This window comes from Phaenicophaeus curvirostris, chromosome 18 (assembly GCF_032191515.1).
Source record: "Phaenicophaeus curvirostris isolate KB17595 chromosome 18, BPBGC_Pcur_1.0, whole genome shotgun sequence".
NCBI lineage: Eukaryota > Metazoa > Chordata > Aves > Cuculiformes > Cuculidae > Phaenicophaeus > Phaenicophaeus curvirostris.
This window is the reverse complement of record NC_091409.1, coordinates 10,186,298-10,208,570: the sequence shown is the minus strand read 5'-3', so window position 1 is coordinate 10,208,570 and position 22,273 is coordinate 10,186,298. Positions and strand designations below refer to the sequence as shown.

General features: G+C 42.4%; 1 protein-coding gene across 3 annotated transcripts in view; it reads right to left on the bottom strand.

Moving 5' to 3' along the window:
- Positions 1-2,736: 2,736 nt before the first annotated feature.
- Positions 2,737-22,273, bottom strand: part of STK4 (serine/threonine kinase 4) — a 46,208-nt gene continuing 26,671 nt past the window's right edge. For 2 of the 3 annotated variants that reach the window (XM_069871629.1, XM_069871630.1), the window contains one exon: positions 2,737-5,943. In XM_069871629.1, coding sequence (XP_069727730.1) covers positions 5,785-5,943 — 159 coding nt within the window. In that variant the 3' untranslated portion in view covers positions 2,737-5,784. The remainder of the gene's footprint in view (positions 5,944-22,273) is intronic. The other variant, XM_069871631.1, reaches the window with a different exon arrangement.

The window sequence follows — 22,273 nt, the reverse complement described above, 5'->3', positions numbered from 1 at the left end:
AAGCTCTCCCAACCTGGGGGTTAAGAGCAAGGCAGGACCCTCCTGTGAGCCCCTCTGCTGCGCTGCAAACAGCAGCTGCTCTCAAAGCAGGGCTGGTGTGCAGGAGCTCCAGGCTCCGGTTTGGGAAAGCCACAAAAGAGGTTTTCTTTTTTTAGTCTCCTGCTCTCTGTGAAGACATTAGGATTTGTACTGCACTGGGAAAATCCTCCCACTGCTGTGCAGGCAGATCTAGCAGAGCTCAAGCTCTGCAGAGCAGGGGAGAACAGGGCACAGGAAGGTGCCCAGTACCACAGGAGTGGGTGATCACAGCCCACGTCCGTGCCAGCGAGACACTTTTGTGCAGTAACGGGCTGCCAGGTCTGGCCTGACTTTCTATTTCTAAGGCAAGTAGGAAATTCATGATGTTTTGCTAAGCCCTAACCAGTTTTCCTGAGAGTGACTCCACTTCCATTGGGTACAGTGGGTAAATCAATTAAACACATTATCAGGTTATTTCTACAAAAGCTGCTCTCCATACTCACAACATGATTGATGAGAGAGCAACTCTCTTGCCTACAGGGAATGGTGACTAAGGAGTGACCTTATTAAACTACTTCACACAGACAAGAATTAGACAACTCTCCTCTAAGATACAAAGTAATCTTCATTACTTTTGTTTAAAACTTCTTTTCCTTTGCCAGCTTTCAGATCCACCACTACCCTGTGCATGGTCTGTGCACTCAGTTCTCATTGGAAAAACAGGGCTTGATCTGTAGGAAGGAAAGATTCCGAGCCAGCAGCATTTCTGGGATCTCTCCTGCTCGTAGGCTCCTACTGCCCTGCTCATCTCAGTTCAGGGAGTCAAAAATCAGAGCCAGATGCTTGAGTATGTGTGTGTTAATTACATTAGCTGCAATTCCTGTATTTGCTGAACCAGTAAAGACAGAGGACTATAATTCAGGGGTTTTTTTTAGCAAAATTATGCTAAAACTTTCTCCTTGTGGCAAGAAAACCCCACGGTCTGCATATACTCATAGGTTTAGCCTTTATCTGAACCACAGCTATTAACTGAATTGTAGGAAACACGCACTCGAGGCTTTCATTCTGTTTGTGCTAGCTAAATGAATAGCCTGCAAGGGCAGGAATCAAGTTAACCCAATATGCCTAGACAGGTCACAAATTTCAGGAAATGAAACACACAGGTCAGGCGTGCTGGGAAGCACAGCACCAGCATTGTGTGCTCACATCCAGACCTTGAAACTGGTGAGAAAAGCAGAGAGGGAAGACTGTCCTGCACCTTTGTTTCAAGATCATCCCCTCTACAGTCAACAAGGGATGATTGTTTTAAAGTTTTTAAACAAGGCATCTGTCTTTCTGGAGTGTTAAATTAAATGACAATTAAGTAATTTTCAGACAGGAAAGAGCTGATGGGTGTTTCCTGGTTTGACTCTAAAATTTTGTGAGAGTGATTAATGCAATGAAAAATCATCAACTCTCAAGTCCAGGCTGTCAGCCAACACTCAAAGCATTTATCTAAAGCTGTGCTCAGACTCTTTTGGCCTGTGGACAGGAAGAAACGGGACAAAATGAGAGCGTAGGAAAGAGTAGCTGGGCATGAAGGACACCAGCACAGCAACATCTGTACCTTAGAACTGATAATTATTATGGAAGGAAGAAAACTGCTGGTGATATGGCTTCTTAGGAAGTTGACTTCCCCCCCCATGGTGGGAAAGACCAGGCTAAACATCAGCCCCAGCTCATGGCTACTTGTCAGTTGTTGATTTTGCTAAGTTATATGCAATTAATATTTGTGTGGCATGAAGGGAGCGCACATGAACGCTGCCCTGCTTCAGCTGCAGTGCCCAGGCTACAATACCTTGTTAACATTGCTAAGAATATTGAAGAGCTCCAGGCTTTCCCAGTTACTAGAAATGCCTGCGGTCTCCCTCCCTTTGATTTCTACACTCCTTACTAACATTTAAAAGCTCAGATCTATTTTGTTTCTTCCGGGATTGCTAACCAAAGCTGACTCCTGAATGAATTCTGTCTCTGCTTCAGTTAGTCATCCCTTCAGGACAGATTTAGTAACTGCTCAGGGAAACCACGTAGAAGCCAACAGTTCGCAGTTGGAAGGCAGCTCCCCCTCACTGTCAACTTCATCTTTTTCTGAGCTAGAAAGCTGAAAGTGCCGCAAGTCAGCCAGGATTAGGAGAGTGAGCCTCTAGCCTCACCTGCTGTGTGGGAAGGTGGATAAATCAATACATACCCAGTCCCAAACCTGACTGCAGGCTCCAGGAAGTTGCTGTGGTGTGAAATAACAGAGCAGAGATAGCACTTATCTACAGCAGAACTCACTGTGCCTGTCTGCTGGAGCACCCCTTGAGGCAAATGGAACTCCTGTGCTACTGCAGCTCTACAAAGGGCAGCCAGCACTCCTCGCGGTGGGGAAACAGCCTCGACTTCCACCGCTCGTCCTTTTGAATGGCCACAGAGCTGGCAGCACACAGATCTGCGCCTGCATGAAAGCAAATCCCTCCCTGAGGTGCAGAATTAGTAACATTTTAAGGCTAAAGAATTGCCAGTTCCAAAATGTGTATCTGACATGTTTACCACTTGTGTTTATTAAACACTTGTAAGACTCTTCGGAATTTTGCAAAGCATTGGGTGACTAGGGACACATCACGTTAAAACTTGTCCTGATAAGCAGAAATACACCAGAGTATTTTAATGCACCAATATGAGTCATGACACTGATGCTTTCAGGTAAGGACAGTTTATTTGCCCCTTTGAACAAATAAGGCAAGATATTTGAGAAAGATCAAACAAAATCTCCTGTATCAAACTCCGAGGAATGCAATAAAAGTTACTATTTCATACATATACAAACTAATGACCCAACACTTATATACAAACAGCCAGATCTTACAAAATAGCATTTCAAGTCAGCACTTTATGCCAGTGTTGCTATTTGTTACAAAAAAAGTTAAAGCTACAAACTTCACATTTTTAAGTCTCACATGACCGACATCATCAGTATCTCTGGGTTTTAGAAGCAAAGACAATAGATCGTCCAGAACACTTTCAGCAATGCAGGTTGCTGACCCAAGGAGCACACAAATGCAGCAAACATTTTGCTTTACAACTTTGTTAGAACAGTTTTCCCTTTGGGTATGAGCCTTGATCTTAGCCTGGGGACTCTGAAAAGTGAGTGGGTACTGTGTTCCCAGACACTCAATAAAGGGACAGAAAAAGAAATCATTTTCTCAAACAGATTGAAAATCAGTGAAGGAGAAAATAATCCCTCTGCATTAATGCTCCAAGTGCAAACATCATCCAGTGTCAGCCACTGCAAGCATTTAAGAAAGGTTCAAAGACAGTTAAGCCATTGGACCAGTTTTACCTCTTTTGGTTCATTTGCTGTAATTTAAGACAATCGCATCAGCAAAGCAGAGTATTTCAAGAGCGCTTACATTCAGTTACAGCAGTCACAGGTTGCATATTCTGTAAGTAGACACCACCCTGCGGTGTTTCACCTAAACTTGAGTTTTCTAATACCCTCTGATCACTAGAAAGTTACCTACACAGTGCAGAGGTAAAACCACTCCAGCAGAATCTGCTTGATCCATGCCACACGCAAGCAGTGCACCATTTCCCATGTCACACATCCAACACGTCTATCACACCAGAGGAGTTGGGACAGATCCATCCAAATGACCAGTGCGAGATCAACACTTGACCACAGACTCCCTCCCAAGTTGTGGGGTTTCTTTGATGCAAAGGGTGCTCAAGAACATTGCTCAGAATAAACACGCTTAGAGCAAAATGTATTGCACAGATTTCAGAGGAGCTCTATACGAGCCCTGATGTTCACACAACACGTCACTAGACCTCATTAGAGTGTCTGGAATAAGGGATTTTAATCTTCTAACAATGAAGCTTTTAATTACCTGGCTTTCCCAATTCAAAATTTTCCCAGTACTTGAGGCTATCAAATAGCTGGTACTTGAACTCCAGCACCCTAGACACACTGCTCACTGCCTCCCTTCTCCCTTAGAGACAGCTGGTTTGCCGATTGCTGAAATGTCTGTGTTCACACTGCGTATCGAACTGAGACAAACCGATGCAACCAGATCTGCAGAGAGGGTAAGAATGGCTTGGTTCCTTTCACGGCAATGGATACATCTGCTAACAGCAGCCAAGAGTCTGCTCCAAGAGGAAAAACGAGCCCGTGGAGGTGTTCAATGAACACTTCATCTCTCTAGCAGCATTTGATTCAGGAGACACTGCTATTTAGTTTAATTATCTAGGTGATGTGCCAAGGCCTATTTCAGAAGAATGACATGGAAACTGTTCCCTCTATCTGAGCAAAATGAAAATAAGTCCGTAGAAATACCTACCTCCTTTATCCAAATATTGCATCATATGCTGGATATATCTAAAAGTACATTACTCCACAGTCACAGCCCATGGGGCAAAGGCATCACTTGGTCTCTGCCCTGCAAACTAGGCTCATTTCTTTGCTTCTTCTGTTTTACTCTCCACTCTGTCAGTGTGAGTTCATTGCACCATCGTCACAGCGATTGTACACGCTGGGTCATTGTCATTGATCGAGCTATACTGGGCAGGAATGGCAGGGAAATTTAAAGAACTAAGACAAGAGGAACTGGAAGAGCCTACATCTCTTCCAGGAGGACTTCAGTAATCGTCTCCTCGTTCAGACAATTCTGCCTTCGCTCCACCACCATAAGCGCACACCTCTGTTAATTCAACAAAGTCTTTACTCTTAGTTCAACTTTTCTGATGTGCTAAACCTTGCGGAAATGTGAAGGATCGTTCAGTTCTAGTTCTCGTTTAAGCACCCAAAGATATAAATCTGAAATGAAGCCTATAAACTATCTCACAAACTGTGGAGATTTTCAAGTCCTCTCAGATACAGAAGTATCCAATTCCTGAGAGAGGTTCACACAACTTCTACCCATTCAAATACTGTCATCTTTTCCTGTACTCCACTGTCAGCAGGGTCTCCCTGAAGGACAATTTCCAATCAAAGAGATGAAGGGGAATTGGACTGGCTTTTAGTTTCAAGTGGGTGTGGATTTTAAACTGCAGAATGTGATTTCTGATGGAGGCACAACATGCTTTATCTACCATTATTGATTTGTAAGGTACACAAAAAGAGGAAAAAACTGAGGTCTTGAAGAAACCACACTTGCTTAAAGCACATGGTGTAAGGCATGGGGCTTATTACAGGCTTTTTAAAAAATGAGATTTAAAGTTTCTTTCAAAAGGCTGGAACACTTTGTACATGTTCTCACCTGCTCTCTTCTGTGAGCTAAGACTTATCAGTACCTTAACAGTAGAAAGATACAGTTAACAGCTTGAAACAGAGTCTGTGCATTCACAAAGAAAACAAAAACAAAAAAACCACAAAAGATGCAGCTATTAAATACTATAATCCATATTAACTTAAACCCAGATGGACTACTGAAAATTCAGTTGAAAAGAGAATGAGCCAACTTCCATTAGCCTATTTCTACCTGTTGCTCTGAATTAAAAACAACCCCCCTAAAAAAGGTAACAAAACTCCTTCGGAACCATGTTTTAAATACGTCTAACATTAAAACATACCATCAGGATTTTCCACTTAATGGCATTCCTGAGTTCACAAAGGTGCTATGGAAAAATAAATGAGCAGAAGTATTGCCCTCTATTTTGCTAGCGTATTTCAATAGAAATCAACCTGTTTAGTAGTCATAAAAGCAAAGAGCTGATTGTTTGAGGATGGAGGAATATTCTACCAGTGGCTTAGAAGTTCTGCTGCCGCCGCTTCTTGGCTTCAATGGCATCGAGGATTGGCTGCCGCTTTGACTGGTACTTCTGGCGGATTTCTTCAATCTCCTGCTCCATCATGGGGTCCAGGGCTGAGAGCCGCCTCTGGAGTTCATCCACACTCCACGTCTTCAGCTAGCAGGGAGACAAAAGAAGAACAGACATTGGCATCAGTACAGCCATCATCCACACATCTGCAGGGAGTTTGCTGCCCATCCGACGGTCACAATGCCTCTTCTAGTTGAAGGTGGAAGAGTTCTGCTCCAGGCTGCCAGGCTCCTCTCTCAATGAGCCTCAGGATGCTGGGCTGCATTTACTTGTTTTCCTGATACATTGCACACTTTGTTTAGTGACAACATGAATATAGAAAACAACCAGTGAAATGTTTCCCCCATTGAGTTGTTTTCCTAATGCTCCATTTTGCAGGCTTAGAACAGAAATACTGTAAGGAGATGGAACAGAAGTGAAGATCTCTTCCCCCTCCCCTTTCATTGCAACTAAACTCCCTTCTGCTGAGCGACAAAAGGAAACAGAAGGGAATAGGATGAAAAAATCATTGTCAAAAGTTGCATCTGGGAGAAAAAAAAACAAAGCAACATTTACGTGCAATCAGATTGAATCTCAACCACAGTCAGGAATTCAGACTCCTCTAAGCTAGAAATCCCAGAACACACTCAACAGGTCACTTTGGGTCAGCCTCCCACTGATATAATTGTACAATGGATAATATAAGTACAATTTGTACTTTACTGTACACGTGAAGATGTCAGGCTAGCCTAGACAAGCTTCCCTGTGCCGAATTCCCTGTCTGCTTGCCCTTTGTTTAATTGGTTCTCTTGTGCATGCCAATTTGCTGAGAACTGGCGCAGAGAAGTTTTACTTTGTGATTTGAGATACCGACTGTGGCCAAGGACAGCCTACTCTGTCCATAGCTACGCTCTCTACGTAACATTATAACCTGTAGAACAGACGGCATTTTAGGACAGTGTTAAAAAATAAAGCCACTGGAAATGTTTCCAATACTCACTAAAGCACTGGTCCTTTTCCCATACAAGACCAAGCAACCCCAGAAACAGAGAGACACTGTTTTACAGCCACCACAGAAAGATGGGAACGACTACCGGCACCACCTGTTTGCAGCGACCGCCTGCTGGGGATACTAAGAACATGCAAAACCCCCTGATTTTCTTGTAAACAAACAAGTTTACAAGTTTCTCTCCTCTTCTCCCAAGTGACAGGGGACAGGACAAGAGGGAATGGCCTCAAGCTCTGCCAGGGGAGATTTAGGCTGGACATTAGGAAAAAGTTTTTCACAGAAAGGGTCATTGGGCACTGGCAGAGGCTGCCCAGGGAGGGGGTTGAGTCCCCTTCCCTGGAGGTGTTTAAGGCACGGGTGGATGAGGTGCTAGGGACATGGTTTAGCGTTTGATAGGAATGGTTGGACTCGATGATCCGGTGGGTCTTTTCCAACCTGGTTATTCTATGATTCTAAGTGTCAATTTTTAGTCTTTCAGCAAATGTCATAATTGAGAGACTTTTATCTTTACTTCAGCTAAATGCAAGTGCTTCTGCTGGGTTTAGCTGTTAGTCAATTATCGTGGTTATTCTTCAAGCAATTTCTGAACCAAAGTGCACAGTGAAATGCTTGCTGCCTATTGTAAGACAACTGAATTACTGACTGTTTAACAGCAGCTGGACAGTTTGCATCATTCCTTAAACAGTGTGTATATACTACCATAAGGAAATCCTGATCCTGCTTCCTGAGGTGGAGGAGATACTAGTCCCCAGACCACAAACTCATCTGTTGGCCGACTTCCCTAATTTTTGAAATTATTTAGCATCCTCTACAAAATAAGATATTTCCTTGTTGCAGTTACAGGACCACCGATCCACTTTAATAATCTAGGCACAAGTGAAACAATACCTTTTTAGCAAGGGTGTACAGTTTTTCGGCCTTTCCAATCAGCCAACTGTTCATTAAAAAGACAAAGCACTTCCTCCACAAAGATATACATTATTTATACACCTTAATGCACCTTTACCAGGCAGCAGTTTAAGTTGATGCATCGCACTAGTTGCCTTTTCACACTAATTTATTATGGAGCAGGTAATTCTTCAACATTCCCCTTCTTCACAGCCCAGGGAACTGAACAGTCAAATAAAAATGCAAAAAGAAGAAAACATTAATTCAAGTACTGAACACATATACTAAGCAACTCAAGTGGCTGTCAGCTCCCACAGAATACCCAGAAGCTAAACAAGAGTTTTGGAACAGAATCTAAAACACCCCACACATGGCTTAAGCCAACTATTAAGTGTCAGAAATCATCCTGGGGCTGCAATCTTCCACTGATGCCCCGTGAGCCTTCTCCACCATTCTCCCAAGGTGCTGGGTGCTGCTTAGAGTCAGAAATACCTTGCCAGAGTCGGCAAACCAGAGGGCAGAGCAGATTTACAGCAATGGGTCTCTCCAGACTCTGAGAAAGTGGCAGTTGAAAGAAAGAACTGCCCTTTGGGTGTTCTTGAACGTGATCTAGCATCATGAGATATCCTCAAGGGATGCTGACACACAGTCTTGCTGCTAACTGTAAGCAACTGCTGGCCAAGGGATGCACAATGGCCTTGACTGCTCCCAGGACTGGGTGTATGTCAGGACAGAAGGCTAACAGTACGGAAGATACTTGGAGTACAGATAGGTATGGAGTGGACAAGAACCTACAGACATATATTAACATGAACAACTTGGGGACTGGGCTATCTGCGCAGATGTGTGATTCAGAAGAAAGTAGCTACTTAAGGAGACTGATCATGGGTTTAACAGAAGGGAGATGGAAGAAGGCAAAGAAGCAAATTGATGCAGCGCAAAAATCCAAGAGCACAGGAACACATCCTGTGCGCAATGCTGTGTGTATTGAGGATGAACTAATTAGAGTTTTCATCTTGAATAACATCAGTGTGGCTGTGAATGCCATGTTACTCCTCAAAAAGGCAGAGAAGCCAAAGGGTAACAACAGTAGAAGGTCCAGAATGTGACTGCTCACCCATGGATGAGCTGACAAGAGACTGACAGGAGCCCCATGACCAGTGAATGAGCACCAAGCGCCCACACAGTTGCAGAGGATACCCAGCCCTCCACTCCCACTGCGCTAACACGAGCCTTGGGACCTGGGCTGGGCTATTACTCAGTTTGTCCTTCTATCTTTAAAAGAGAAAAAGAGAATTGCTTAAAATGTGATGGCCCCCATTTCACTTTGCTGTGTGGCATCTCACTGCATGCCAATGCCACAGACAGACTTTCTCTCACAAATGAGGTTTTTAAACTCTATCATTGCTATCACTACAGTGGCAGACTCCTGGGATACTGACATTATTCTCTTAGAGAAATGCCAGAAGCAAAATAAGAGAAGAAGGACAAGGACAGAGCGTCTCATGATAGATGGTTACTCAAGGTAAAGTCTCAGTGCTGAGCAGCTCCAATTAGAGCTGGTATTAGCCATGGGCTCAGCCCCATTCCTCTCCTCAGTAATTCTTCTGTTGTAAGAGTTTAAGTGTCTTTGTAAATGCTATCTATTTTTGTCCTCAGTGATCAAAAAGCTAAGACAAACTTTTAAAGGAAGGTATCTCATTTCAAAAGTAAAGACACTCATTCTAAGCTTGGTCAAACATCTATTGAGCGGGAGAGGCAGCAGCACAGTGAAACTGTCCAAACAAGGATGTACATATAGAAAACTGATTTTTAACCATTTGATTAACTGTTGTATTTTTACTCAAGGTTTTGAGAATGGTCTTAATGCTGTAAAAATGCCCAACTGAAGACAAATGTCAGAGGTGCAAGTGCTCACCTGGAAGCCTCTCACCCACGGCCGTGCATGCTGTTTGTTGTTCCTTGGGCTGCAGACACCACTGGCAGCAACATCTTGTTTTACTAGGCTGATTATATCTACTATATAATTCAGAAGGTCAGATATAATTACATCCTTCAGAAGGACATAACCTACAGCCTTTCCATGCGCATGCAGTAATGATGGACAAATCAGGAACAGATCATTTGATACACAATTTTTTCTCAAGGAGAAGATTTGTAAGCTACTCATAGCACCCCTTTGCCAGCATTTCAGACAGACTTGCATAAAACTACTCATCTCACAATGTTCACCTCAAACTGCTTCGGAGCTGCCATCCTTTCAAATCAGCATTTTAAAAATAGGGAAAAAATATCACATGCATTTGTTACAGTCAAGTAAAGTGTTGCTGCAACATGATATTCTACTGAATGTAAATGAATCTAAGCAGCAAAAGAGAATAAATAAAGGCTCTCTGCAGGCATGTTAGACATAGCCACGGGTTTGATACTCAAGGGCACCATGGCCTGAAATTTATACCTATACAGTTCCGTCCTGAGAAAGACACATTCTGAAAATCTGCCACAGTATTTTTAAACAGACTACGCCAGACTTGTATTTCACCCAAGATCTACTGCAAAACACAAAGCCTGGAGAGTTAGCAAAGCCCCTTCCCAGTCCCCAAGAAAACCAGACAAAAAAACCCCCCACAGTGCAAACTTCTCAAATTAGGAGCCAATGTAAAAGATTTATCACAGTTCTCTTGGTATTCATAGTCCTTACACTGAAGAGCACCTTGGTGTCCTACAGCAGGCTCTGCAGCTTGACCAGCTTGGGACTTAGCCCACTCCTCTGATTCTTCAACACACTTCAGCAACACAAGGTCACCACTTACTTGGGCCAGTCTGCACCACTGACATAAATATGATGAAGTCCAGTAACCCTGAGTCACTTCAGCTTTCATTCTTATTTGTTCCTCTAACAAAAGCACTGTCAGCAAAATCCTCTTGCTGCAGGAATTACAGGCATCAAACAGAAACGATTTCCCAGCAGCTTTCACACCTCCCCCAAAGACTTTCGACAGAGCACTAACTCACTGGCTGCAGAGAAATCAAAAAATATTATCTCAGGACAAGTGAGAGACATGTGCCTCCTGCAACTTTCTTTTCACTTGCTGGCACTGAATTTGATCCCTACACTTAGCCCAAAGCCTTTTCTTTGCATCTTCATAATGGTTCATGCTAAATGGGCTTTTTTTTTTAAAGATTGTCTTAGAAGTCCTGAAGCTTGTACCATCTGTGAACCCTCCATCTCCACGAAGGGGATGCAGTTGTTCTGTCATCATCACTCAAACATACTGCTGAACCATAACTTCTGGAACAAAACAGGAATATACGTGACATGGGTGAGTTGGGGTTATTTTCCTCGTGAAAAGTATTAGAGCAGCTGTGCAGAATGAGATTATTTTCAAGTCTTGATACTACAGTAAATCCCCCAAATAAAATTAGGAAGTTGTTCTCTGCTTCCTTATCCCTCTGGCCATACCATTACATAATTTCTGCAAGTTGAAACACTTGTCTTCCACATGCTCACACAGAGTATTTTCTGAATATCCTCCCACCTTCACCACCATTACCCTGTGGCTTTTTAGAAAGGGAACACTCCCCTGCAGCACTTGGTCTGCCTTTAACCCAGATATTCCAGGTGGCATTTACTGTTCAACATAGCTTGATGTCAAACTTTTAAGTTTTAAATAGCCTTTAGAAAAACTGGCTTTAGCAATTATCACTTCATAAGGGGCAGTGGGAGTTTGAAGACTAAAATACAGAAGTAATAAAATTGCAGCTTCCCACGCTACACAGGGAAATAAATTCTTAGTGGGAAAGAGATGAGCAAGACGGGAACTAAAGAAAACACAAATGAATTGTCTGTTTAGCACAGCTTTTATTGCTACATCTTCCTCTTCTGCCTAGTTTTATGCTGCAATCCCACAGTTCTTGACTGCATGCCTGGTTATCAAAGCCCCCCAAAGAAATTTAAAACAACTTGGATCATAGTAATAGGGAGCATAACTCAATTACCTGTGCGTGTGCAGACAGGCAGACTCTAAACATGGCTTGAAAAGGGTTTTTATCCAAACCAAGTCACCCATGCTACACTAAAAATTAAATGTCAGACAGCAATTTGCTGCTAGAGATAATGAAAAGTATTATCCCTGTAACACAGCAGCAACAGGCTACTTTGGAAAAACAAACCAAAGCCCAACAAATCAGCACTACAACTCTATGGAAGCACATCTGAGCTGAGCCCTCACAGGAGGCTACCAATTATCACACTCAACATCAGAAGTCGCTAGGTACCAGAGATAAATAAAAAAGAATTCCGACACACAGTCTATTATGTATTCAGATGTCCTTCAGGAAAGGAGGCTCTTCACAGAAGAGACTAATTAAACTCTTGCTTCACCTGACCTTGGCTATCAGCAACGCTATCAAGATGCCTCTCTTTCGATAAAGCCAAGGGCACATTTGTGCTTCCTTTCCAGGATCCTGCAGATCGGTTTGATGCATCTCCACCTCAACTCTTGAACTTTTCTTCTCTAACCTTCTAAAGCAGGATTTTATTTTTGGGAGAAATCACCCATCGGATGCCACTTGCTGTGACTATTTGTAGCAACCACCTCGGAGCGTAACTCAGCCTGCAGCATGCGAGAGTGCATGGGAGCCAGAGAAGACCAGGAGCTAAGGAGAGGTGTAAAATGTCAAAGATTCATGAATGTGAGCACTGACAAGTGTAAGATCTGAGATCATTCTGAAGTTAGCCTTCTGTAACTTGAAAGACTGGTTAAACGTGGCATCAATTAAATGCTTGTGTCAAATATACGCTGAGGGAAGAGATTACTGAATGGTACTATAAATTTTTTTTAAAGCAAAAAAAAAAAGCAGTCAATTTTTCTGGACAAAATTAAATGAAGAGGGTGATTTCTCACGCTAAGCAGTGCTCCACACTTAAGGTTCTGAAAACGGTGATATAAATTGGTGTTGGACTAGCATGCCATTTTTTTTCCTTAGTGTTTTTCCTGAAACGCTGGCTTAACACCATTTGGCATACTTTCAATCCCTGATCTAAAAATTAAGTGCCTTGTTCTCATTTATGCTTATAGCATAAGGAAGCCTTGATGTAACGTATTAGCAGACATTAACTATTTACTCACTGTAAGTTGACGCAAGGGACACAAGAACCTAAGAACAGCCAGGTACTTACCACCCACTTCTCATCATGTTTGTCAGGTCCCTATGACTTCATGCATCTGCTAAGCACCCATGATATGGAATCAGAACAAACCCTAGTGCCTACACAAACACTAATTATCTCGATTTCCCCCGCCTCTTTTAGCATTAGCACATCAGTGAAGTTTCTCACTGTTATGAAAGCAGTGGATGAAGTGCACTCACTGTGAGATTTCATGCAAGATTAAAAATACAGATATTAATCTTTCAAAGGATTTGAAAAATAAGTCTCAGCAGCACAAGCTTCTGCTTTTAATGCATCTTAATTATTTAGGCAACGTGCTAGCAAAACACATCATGGGCTGCAGCATCCAGCACAAATCAAACCAGCACTGTGGCTAGAACTTCCCAAAGAAAGTGAACAGGATCTGCTGTCGGTGATACCTGGAGGCAGCTGTTTCAGGCCACTTCACATCTGGACAGCATTTCCCGCAAAAAGTAATACTCAGCTTTCAGCTAGATCATCATATGCTGTGGAAGGCAAGACAACTTAAGCCAGGGCAGGTCAAGCCGCTGAAACAGTTAAATGGGTACAATCACATCACTTTTTGTGGAGAAAAGATGCCAACCGACCCCTCAGCATCTGATCCCTAGCCGAAATGGAAACAGGTGCTTTAATAGTTACATCAGAGGACACCCAGGGCTCCTCAGGTCACGTGCTTCAGCAAGCTCTACCTTGCTTTCACAAACGTGAAAACGTGGAGAGTTATGGCTGCTGAAAGTGAAGCATCTCACTGCTACAATGCCAGTAAGGATCCTAATTATCTTCTATGCAGCTCTACTTATTTGATTAAACTAAAGGTGCATGATATCAGGCCATTGTGTCTGTGCTATTCCTACAGAAATACTGGAAGGTGATGTGAGCCACTCTCCTTCCTGCCCTGTTCCCTGCCAGATTACACTGTGAACATCATATCTACACTGGAAACTTCCTTCTGTCCTGCACCTGCAGGCAGAACTACTGCCAAGGTCTCTCTTTTCAGCTTAGCATCTTGCTAGCAGCTTAGCAAGGCTTCTCTCAAGCTGCCACATGATCATGGCCCAGTGGGCTCAGTACCACTTCACTGATGAAGCCTCACTCACCACTGCTCTTCTCTAGCAAGAGCTGCCTTCATTTTATTACTCAACTTTCTCTTATTTCAGACTATATTTACATCCATAACATTTGATCCTGCTGGCAAGGACCTTCCTTAAGCGTACTTTCAGTACCTAATTCCTGTGGCTGCTATGGAAGTGACACATATAGATGCTTTAGCTACACAATTGCTCCTTCACCAGCTAAGGGGCATCTTTGCTTTGCTTTCTCACCTTCCTCACAGTCTGGAGGTTCCTCTCCATTTCTTGAAAGCCTGTAAGAGCCAGGGGAGAGCTTTGCTGTTGGCACGATCTCAAAAAATACCCAATACAGAAACCAATTTCAGAGAACTGCTGCAAACATCCTGATCTCCCTGGCTACTCTGGCTACCAAGACATAACTATGCAGCGATTATGCAGAGCGGTTACCCACAGAGCAAGGAAGATTCCACAACTGCAGAAACACCACAGCCTGTATCAATAATGCTGGCATCCCTGAGCTGCTCTTAGCCAAGAATTGTCTTTTATCAATCCTTAATGTAATCCTTAAAAGGCTCAAGAAAGTTTTGGTGTTACAGCCAGCACAACCATATAACCTCTGTATGCTGCTGTCACCCTCAGTAATTTACAGATATATTAAGGAAGAAAACCCATCCAAAACTCTACTCATTGACATGAGTGGTCATAAAAAAAAAAGTGTCTTTTTTAAAGAATAATGCACTTTAATCTTCTGAGCTCCAAGACTAAATTTCCTTTTTTAGTCTTAGCATCAATTATGAGTATGAATAACCTTATTCACTTCCAGAATCATCACAAATACCATACACACTTAAGCTAAACAAGGGCAACAACGAATTGTGTCAATGTTATTCTGCAGCACTGAAATTCAAGAAGTTCAAACGTTAAAATTCCTTAAGGACTTAGAAAGTGGTTGACTAATCCTATAACCACAAAAATAAGTTACCTCACTGGGCTTTTTTCAGTAACTGAATTAGAATCCAAGCTAAAAGGTCAACCTGCCTGGACAAGCAAAAAGAGAAAAAAAAAAAAAGAAAAAAGGGCAAAAAAGGAGCATCACTTGCTTATAAAAAAACACTTGCCAGAGATTTGATTAAGGAATAGCACAGCGGAGGATTTTTTCCCCTAAGTGATTATGCTTTAATTTTCTTAAGTAAGAGTACCAAAATACTTCTGGACATGTTAAAATAAATCATGTCATTGGTCTTTGAAGATCTGGCTAGCTGCACAAATCAACCGTAAAGCACACAGCTCACCAGTGTGGGGTTTTGTTCTTTATTCATTTTAAGAAAGACAATCTGTCAGAAAATGCTGATTCCTTCAAACCACATAAAATGTGCTACAAATCTGAGAGGTTTCACTAAATTGTGCTAGGAAGGGTACGTGGATCTGTAATAGAGCTTCCCTCTAAGCTGACATATGCTTTCCTCCTCTCTCCCTTGCTCCCAGGGGCTCTGCTCACTTAAGGATTAGCAATTAATTTATTTATTCAGGATCAGTTATCCTGAATAAAACAGAACTGCTGAAGAAGTAAGAGTAAGAATACTTGAAGTAAGAGTGATTCCTTTATACAATATCGCTCAGTGCACTATAACCATGAAACAAACATAACTGAAGTGGAAATGAATTGGTTACTACTACATCAGTATGTGAATATAGTCCATGCTAATAATGTGGAGAGATAAGCTTGCTGCTGGTATATTAGCATCATTAATTTACCTGAGACTCCACACACTCAAATCTGCAATGCAGAATAAAGGCTTAAGGCACAGTTTCCATTTCAAAGGCTTAAGACTACATCATCCACGGTCAATAGCCCTTGTACATAACCCAAGGTTGTTTAAAATCTTAACAGTTAAAAGTATTAATCTTTATTCAACAAATGTCTTTAATTTCGGTTTTAGTCCTCCCATTCATTTCTGACTCCAGGAGGGCTGCCGAACGGAGTTTGTTTCCAGGAAGCCCACACCAGTTCCCTACCTCATGTACCCAAAAATGAGGCTCGTCACACAGCCCCAGTTCGACACCACTCTGCCTTCTTCCTTCATGAAGAGAAAGGAAGCAATAGCTGCAATTTGAAGGCAAGGAAAATAGGAAAGGGAATTAAAAGCTTTCTGAGGAAAGACTGAACCCACAGAGACTTCCAGGGCATTTTGAAAAATGAATAGCTGCATGGCCATGGGAGAGGCTGTCATCTTTAAAATCAGGGGCATATGTTTAATATCTTGTAGATAAATAATTTTTGGAACAATCCTCTCATGAGCCCTCTCCATAAAATCCACATCACGTGACCTTGCACACCTCACCATGCAAGGTTTTCCCAAGTGTCCACTATTACTTAGGCATCTATTTATAATGATCCTGCACATAAAACCAAGAAATTAAGTAATTTGTGTCTGAATAATATTCTTTTCAGACTGTATCAGTCTGTCTATTAGGCTACTCTTTCTTGAAGGTCAAAGCCTGGGTTTTGAAATCATCTGGTCACTGAGGCAACTGAAATATAAGCTAAGGCAAACCTCCTGGGGTATCGTGGCCATGGGAAGCAGCCACAGCCCACTGCAAACTTCATTACCTTCTCTGTACAAACAAGACCTCAAACATGAATCACACATGATGAAACTCCCGCATGCACAGTCTCCTGGAGGAGACACCCTGGCAATAGTGGTAATAGGCAACTGGCAATAGGCAACAGCCAGATTCTTCCGCAGGTTTTACAGTAATACAAGACAGTGCACAAAGGCAAATGCATGAGGTCCAGAAGTCAGAGCTGATGTAACTTTACTCCTTCACAGTACATCACTTCAGAAACTTGCCTGGATAAGACCCAGCCCACTGGAAAGTAGTCACAGAAGTTTGATGGGGATTTTAACATCAGGCTTCCCTTATCATCCACAGACTCCATCCTCCACGAGCCAGCTATATTAGGCTCCTGATGCAGAGAGTCCCCAAAAGAAGCCCTTTTTGCTGCAGATGAGAAAAACCTGGCCAAACTTGTTTTCTTAAGCTACATTACCCTTTACAAACATTTGTACTGACAGATGAGTTGCAAGAAGATTTTAGAAGCATTTCAAATAAATCTTGTTTGAACAGCAGTGTTCTTTCTTTAAGGGAGATGCTGTGCCAAGAACACATCCAGCCTTGAAAACAGATCTCAAGGCGTAACAAGGCTCAAACAGTTTTCTTTTTTAAAGGATTCAGTAGGCTCAGAGATTTTTTCCAACGTCACCCCTTCAATTATTAATTCCTCTTCCCTTCCTCTCAAAGCAGCCTGACCTTAAACGTACCGCAGTAGTGGAACAAATCCCATGATCAAAGACCCTGGCTGAAGTTCTGTTAGTCACTTAGTTCATCCACAAAATGTTCAGTCAATGTCTCAGCTGATTAAACTACAGTAGGAAAGGGGCCTCAAAGATAGTCCAGGATGTCGAATTCACAAGGCTGAATACTCTGATATAAAGTTGATTTCAGGTTATATTCTTTCAGTCTCTATTAAGGGCTATGACCTAAGCAATTCAACACAAACAACAGCAACTCATTTTTACTTCCCACTCATGGCAAGTTTCATTTAAAAACCTTAGGTCACAGAAGGGCTGCTGTATACAAAAATACAGCCAAAAATGAAATTTTGACAGTAAGTTGTGGCAGGAAGTGCTTTGCAATCAATGTCAGTACGCACCAACGTGAAAGCAGGTGGTGAGCAATGACCCTGTTACCAAAGGGAAGAGAGGAGAAATCTATTCTCTTCCACAGCCAGAAGAAAAGTCAGGCTCCCACTGAAATACCTTCTCAAATTTCAAATATTGCTAACAAATTTTAAAATCAAATGTGGCTTCTTCTGGATTATTTGTTGTTGTTATAAAGGGAATTTAGACAGGTTTATAAAACATGCGTACATGGACGTTGCTGTTAATCACATTGGTGGTTGGAAGCATACGTGAATTTGATGAGGTTTGCAGTAAGGTTTAGTGTCTTCCCCATGCAAATGTTACAGAAGATTCAAAATCACTTAACAAACAATAAAAGAGATAAGCAAGCTGTTCCTGAGCTTATTTTTAAATGACTGTATGCTTGATTACAAGGTGACAAAATGAACCATTTTTCCTAAATAAAGATGTCACAAGTTAAAAGTATTTGCTGGGAAGAACGTACTAAATATGCTGAACAGTAATGCTTAAAAGAAACACAAACCATTACCAGAGCTTTAAAAATTCTTGGCAGATGGCTGAAAGAAAAAAAGGAAATCCATTTAAGATACATCAATGTTATGAATCAAGGCAGGTGACATTTAAAACCAATGAATAAAACATCACAAAAAACTGTCTCTTTTTATAAATCATATTTCACAGTGGAAATTACAGCTAGGTACTACAGTTTAAGATCTCCCTCAATTAGAAGGAGATACCCAGGGGGTCTGGTTTTAGGTTTGGAAATTAATAGTTGTCTACTCTGGACTGTTTTCTGTTGTCAGAAAGCTATTCTTTCTATTAGGAGTCTGTTTTTTCCCTCCAAAAAATTACGGTTTTAACGCTCTCCCATTGAGTGAAAGCTTTATTTTAGATTTACCGCAAACAAGTTGAAGTGTTTCTCAACTAGGAATTGGCTCTAGTTCACAGGACCTATAGAGGAATATCTGTCAGCCATGCCAGGTCGGGCTTTACCTCTCAAGCTGATGAATACCCTAGCAAATAAGTTCACTTTACGATCAAAGTAAGACTATTGGAAGAAATCAGTGCTCGAGAAATCATTTTTATTCCAGCCACTGCTGGGAAAAGGGAGTTCATGATAGATGAAGGGAAGAAACTTTTGGACAGAGAAATCCCTGAAGATTCACTCAAAGTGTTTGGTTTAAGTCTTGGAAAAAACATTTTTGAAAAAAGCCCTACTCTAACCAAATTTTTTTTTCTTCTACACAGAACTATACCTATCCAAATGAAATTTTAGAGCAATCAATCTTCACTTGTCACAAAAGGATCAGAAAAATCTGCTCTCTTAGAAAATAAAGAAGATATTGCAAGTTTCATAATAGTTCAATAAGTCTCAAGATCATTTGACAGTCAAATCACAGAATCACAGAATAACCAGGTTGGAAGAGACCCACCGGATCATCGAGTCCAACCGTTCCCATCAAACACTAAACCATGTCCCTCAGCACCTCGTCCACCCGTCCCTTAAACACCTCCAGGGAAGGGGACTCAACCACCTCCCTGGGCAGCCTCTGCCAGTGCCCAATGACCCTTTACGGGAAAAATTTTTTCCTAACGTCTAGCCTAAACCTCCCCTGGCGGAGCTTGAGGCCATTCCCTCTTGTCCTGTCCCCTGTCACTTGGAAGAAGAGGCCAGCACCCTCCTCTCTACAACGTCCTTTCAGGTAGTTGGAGAGAGCAATGAGGTCTCCCCTCAGCCTCCTCTTCTCCAGGCTAAACACCCCCAGCTCTCTCAGCCGTTCCTCATAAGGCCTGTTCTTCAGCCCCTTCACCAGCTTTGTTGCCCTTCTCTGGACTCGTTCCAGAGCCTCAACATTCTTCTTATGGTGAGGGGCCCAGAACTGAACACAGGATTCGAGGAGCGGTCTCACCAGTGCCGAGTCCAGAGGGAGAAGAACCTCCCTGGCCCTGCTGGTCACGCCGTTTCTGATCCAAGCCAAGATGCCATTGGCCTTCTTGGCCACCTGGGCCACTGCTGGCTCATATTCAGTCGGTTGTCAACCAACACGCCCAGGTCCCTGTCCTCCAGGCAGCTTTCTAGACAGACTTCTCCTAGTCTGTAGCACTGCATAGGGTTGTTGTGCCCCAAGTGCAGGACCCGGCATTTGGCCTTGTTAAACCTCATGCCATTGGACTCTGCCCAGTGGTCCAGCCTGTTCAGATCCCTTTGCAGAGCCTCCCTACCCATCCCTTTGCAGATCCCTCCCTACCCAAATAATTCCATTTAAAAGACCTGCAAATGTGTGCACTCTAACAAACTGTTTTTCCCTCCTGTCCAAGTGGATAGACTTTCTGGAGTCTCAGTATCCAGCTTAGATTATTCACTTGAGTCATCTGGATGGGAAAAAGGAGGAACAGAAAGATTAGGGCAGAGTCCTGCATCTGAGACCTTTACTAAGGTGCTTAAAAGACAGAAGTGGAAAGCAGCTAAAGCTCAGAGGATCACAGTACAGTCAGGAATCACTACAAAATTATAAACTATAAACCAGCAGCTTGCTTTCCTTCTTGCATCTGCCTTATCCATGTATCCTCAGCATGGCTTCTTCCTACTGCTAGCAAGGACCCAAAGACCAGCTCTAACAAAATTATTTAGCCTGCCATCATTTTCAAAGCCTACACCTGCACAGAAAATACTCTCAAGTTTTTAAGTGATTGAACTTTTAGAAGGACAAAAGGTAGTAAAGCTATAAAGCATCGATATTAGATTGCTAATAAATGCTATTCAAATGAATGTTCAGAGGAACCAAAGACATTGAATGTTCCAGGCACTGGTAGACGACAAGCTGTTCACAAGACAAACGACACCTTCATAGACAGAATATAATAAATTAGACACTCTGGTCACTGTAAAGCAGAATGTGTTTACTGTTATTGATAAACAATAAATCACTTGCCCTCTAACAGTTCCTCCCTATAAATCACTTGTAATGAAGGAAACAGACGGTTCCAGTATGTAGCCATTCTTCACCACAGTCCTGAGCCGGGAGAAGAAATACATTGTGCTGAGTGCTCTCCATTTGTAACTGTAGTCATTGTACAGCGGAGCAGAGGAAGCAGCAAGGCGCCGCGAGAAATGAACCACTGTGCACCGCGGGATGCCAGCTGCAGCTCTTGCAGATTGCTGGCAGGGCTGAGCAAGACACAGAGCTGCAGCGGGCATCGCTCGCTGCACCCCCCTGGTTTGGACTCCAGCCTGCAGTAATCCGTCCTGGTTGGCATCCGGACTGCCTGGACCACACCTGATATGCGTAAGTAGACTCTGATCTGCAGACACTGTCAGGCTGCTGTCTACCACCAGACGCAGAAATACAATACGATCCTACTGCGATCTGACTTGCTTTGAAAGAATTAAGCTTTCTATACACTTTCCAGCAAGAACTTCACTCTCCACTACCACACCAATACCTAATTTATCTAACTAGAAGGAAAAGGATTCATATTCATCATTTCACCAGAAACCAAGAGCCATTCGTCCAACTGAACAAGCCGAAGACACCATTAGACTAACACAGTCTCTTTCTCTGCTGGTAAAGATACCAGAAGTGGGTTTGCTTATTGATTTATTTTAAAACCTGTTGCCTTCGTAATGTTTCTAACTACTAAGTGAAAGCACAGAAATGAGCATGTTAATAAACAGTATAAGCCAGATGAGAGCAGCATAATGAAACATTGTCTTTGTAAACGGAAAATAATATTTTTCTTTCTACTTCAAGAAAAAGAATTTTACCCTCACTTGGGTAAGGGAAAGGTTCACTTTCATTTACATTATATTTGCACAAAAGAAAAGTCTAAGCAGTAGCTGTTAAAAGCTCTGACCAGAAGCTGCTTACAGACAAAAACTATCATTGTTTCCTATCATGTAGGTATAAATGTACACACATTCAAAGTTATTGAAAGGAAGCTGCAGGTGTGATATCAACTGATAGCTCAGTTCAAAAATCAGTGAATTTCTAGGAGCACAATACACAGGGAAGGTTTTTGTCAGGTTTTGACAGCAAGCTGAAGGGCCAAGCGCTTGGGAAGCAAGGCCAGACAACTGGTTACTGGAAATAGATCTGTAGCTATGGGATTTAAACCCAGCCCTTCCTCCAACTCCCCTAACTCCCCTTCACTGCCCATTTCTGTCAACAGATTGTGAGGTGGAGACAAGAACTGTTGCTTGTGCATGAGGACTCTGATTGTGCAGAAGTGGCAATCTACTTCTCCCTATTAGAGGCAATTAATGCCTTGTGTTCATTCTTTCTTCTTTTGCCCTGCAAGAATTTCAGAAGCAACAGTTCTACTGTTTGCAGGACAGGTCTTCCCCAGCAGCAGAGAAACAGATGACCCTGCACACTGAGAAATCATAAAGTCTGTTTCAGAACTGGGGGAAATCACACCAGTTTGCTAACACAATACTTCCAATAACCTGATCAGTGACAAAATGCACCGCATCCATGACTGGATGACCCACAAGCACCTGATACAATAGGTTTGGCAAGACTGAAAGACTTTCAAGCAGGGCCAAAAAAATAAAACCAAGCAATCCTGCTTT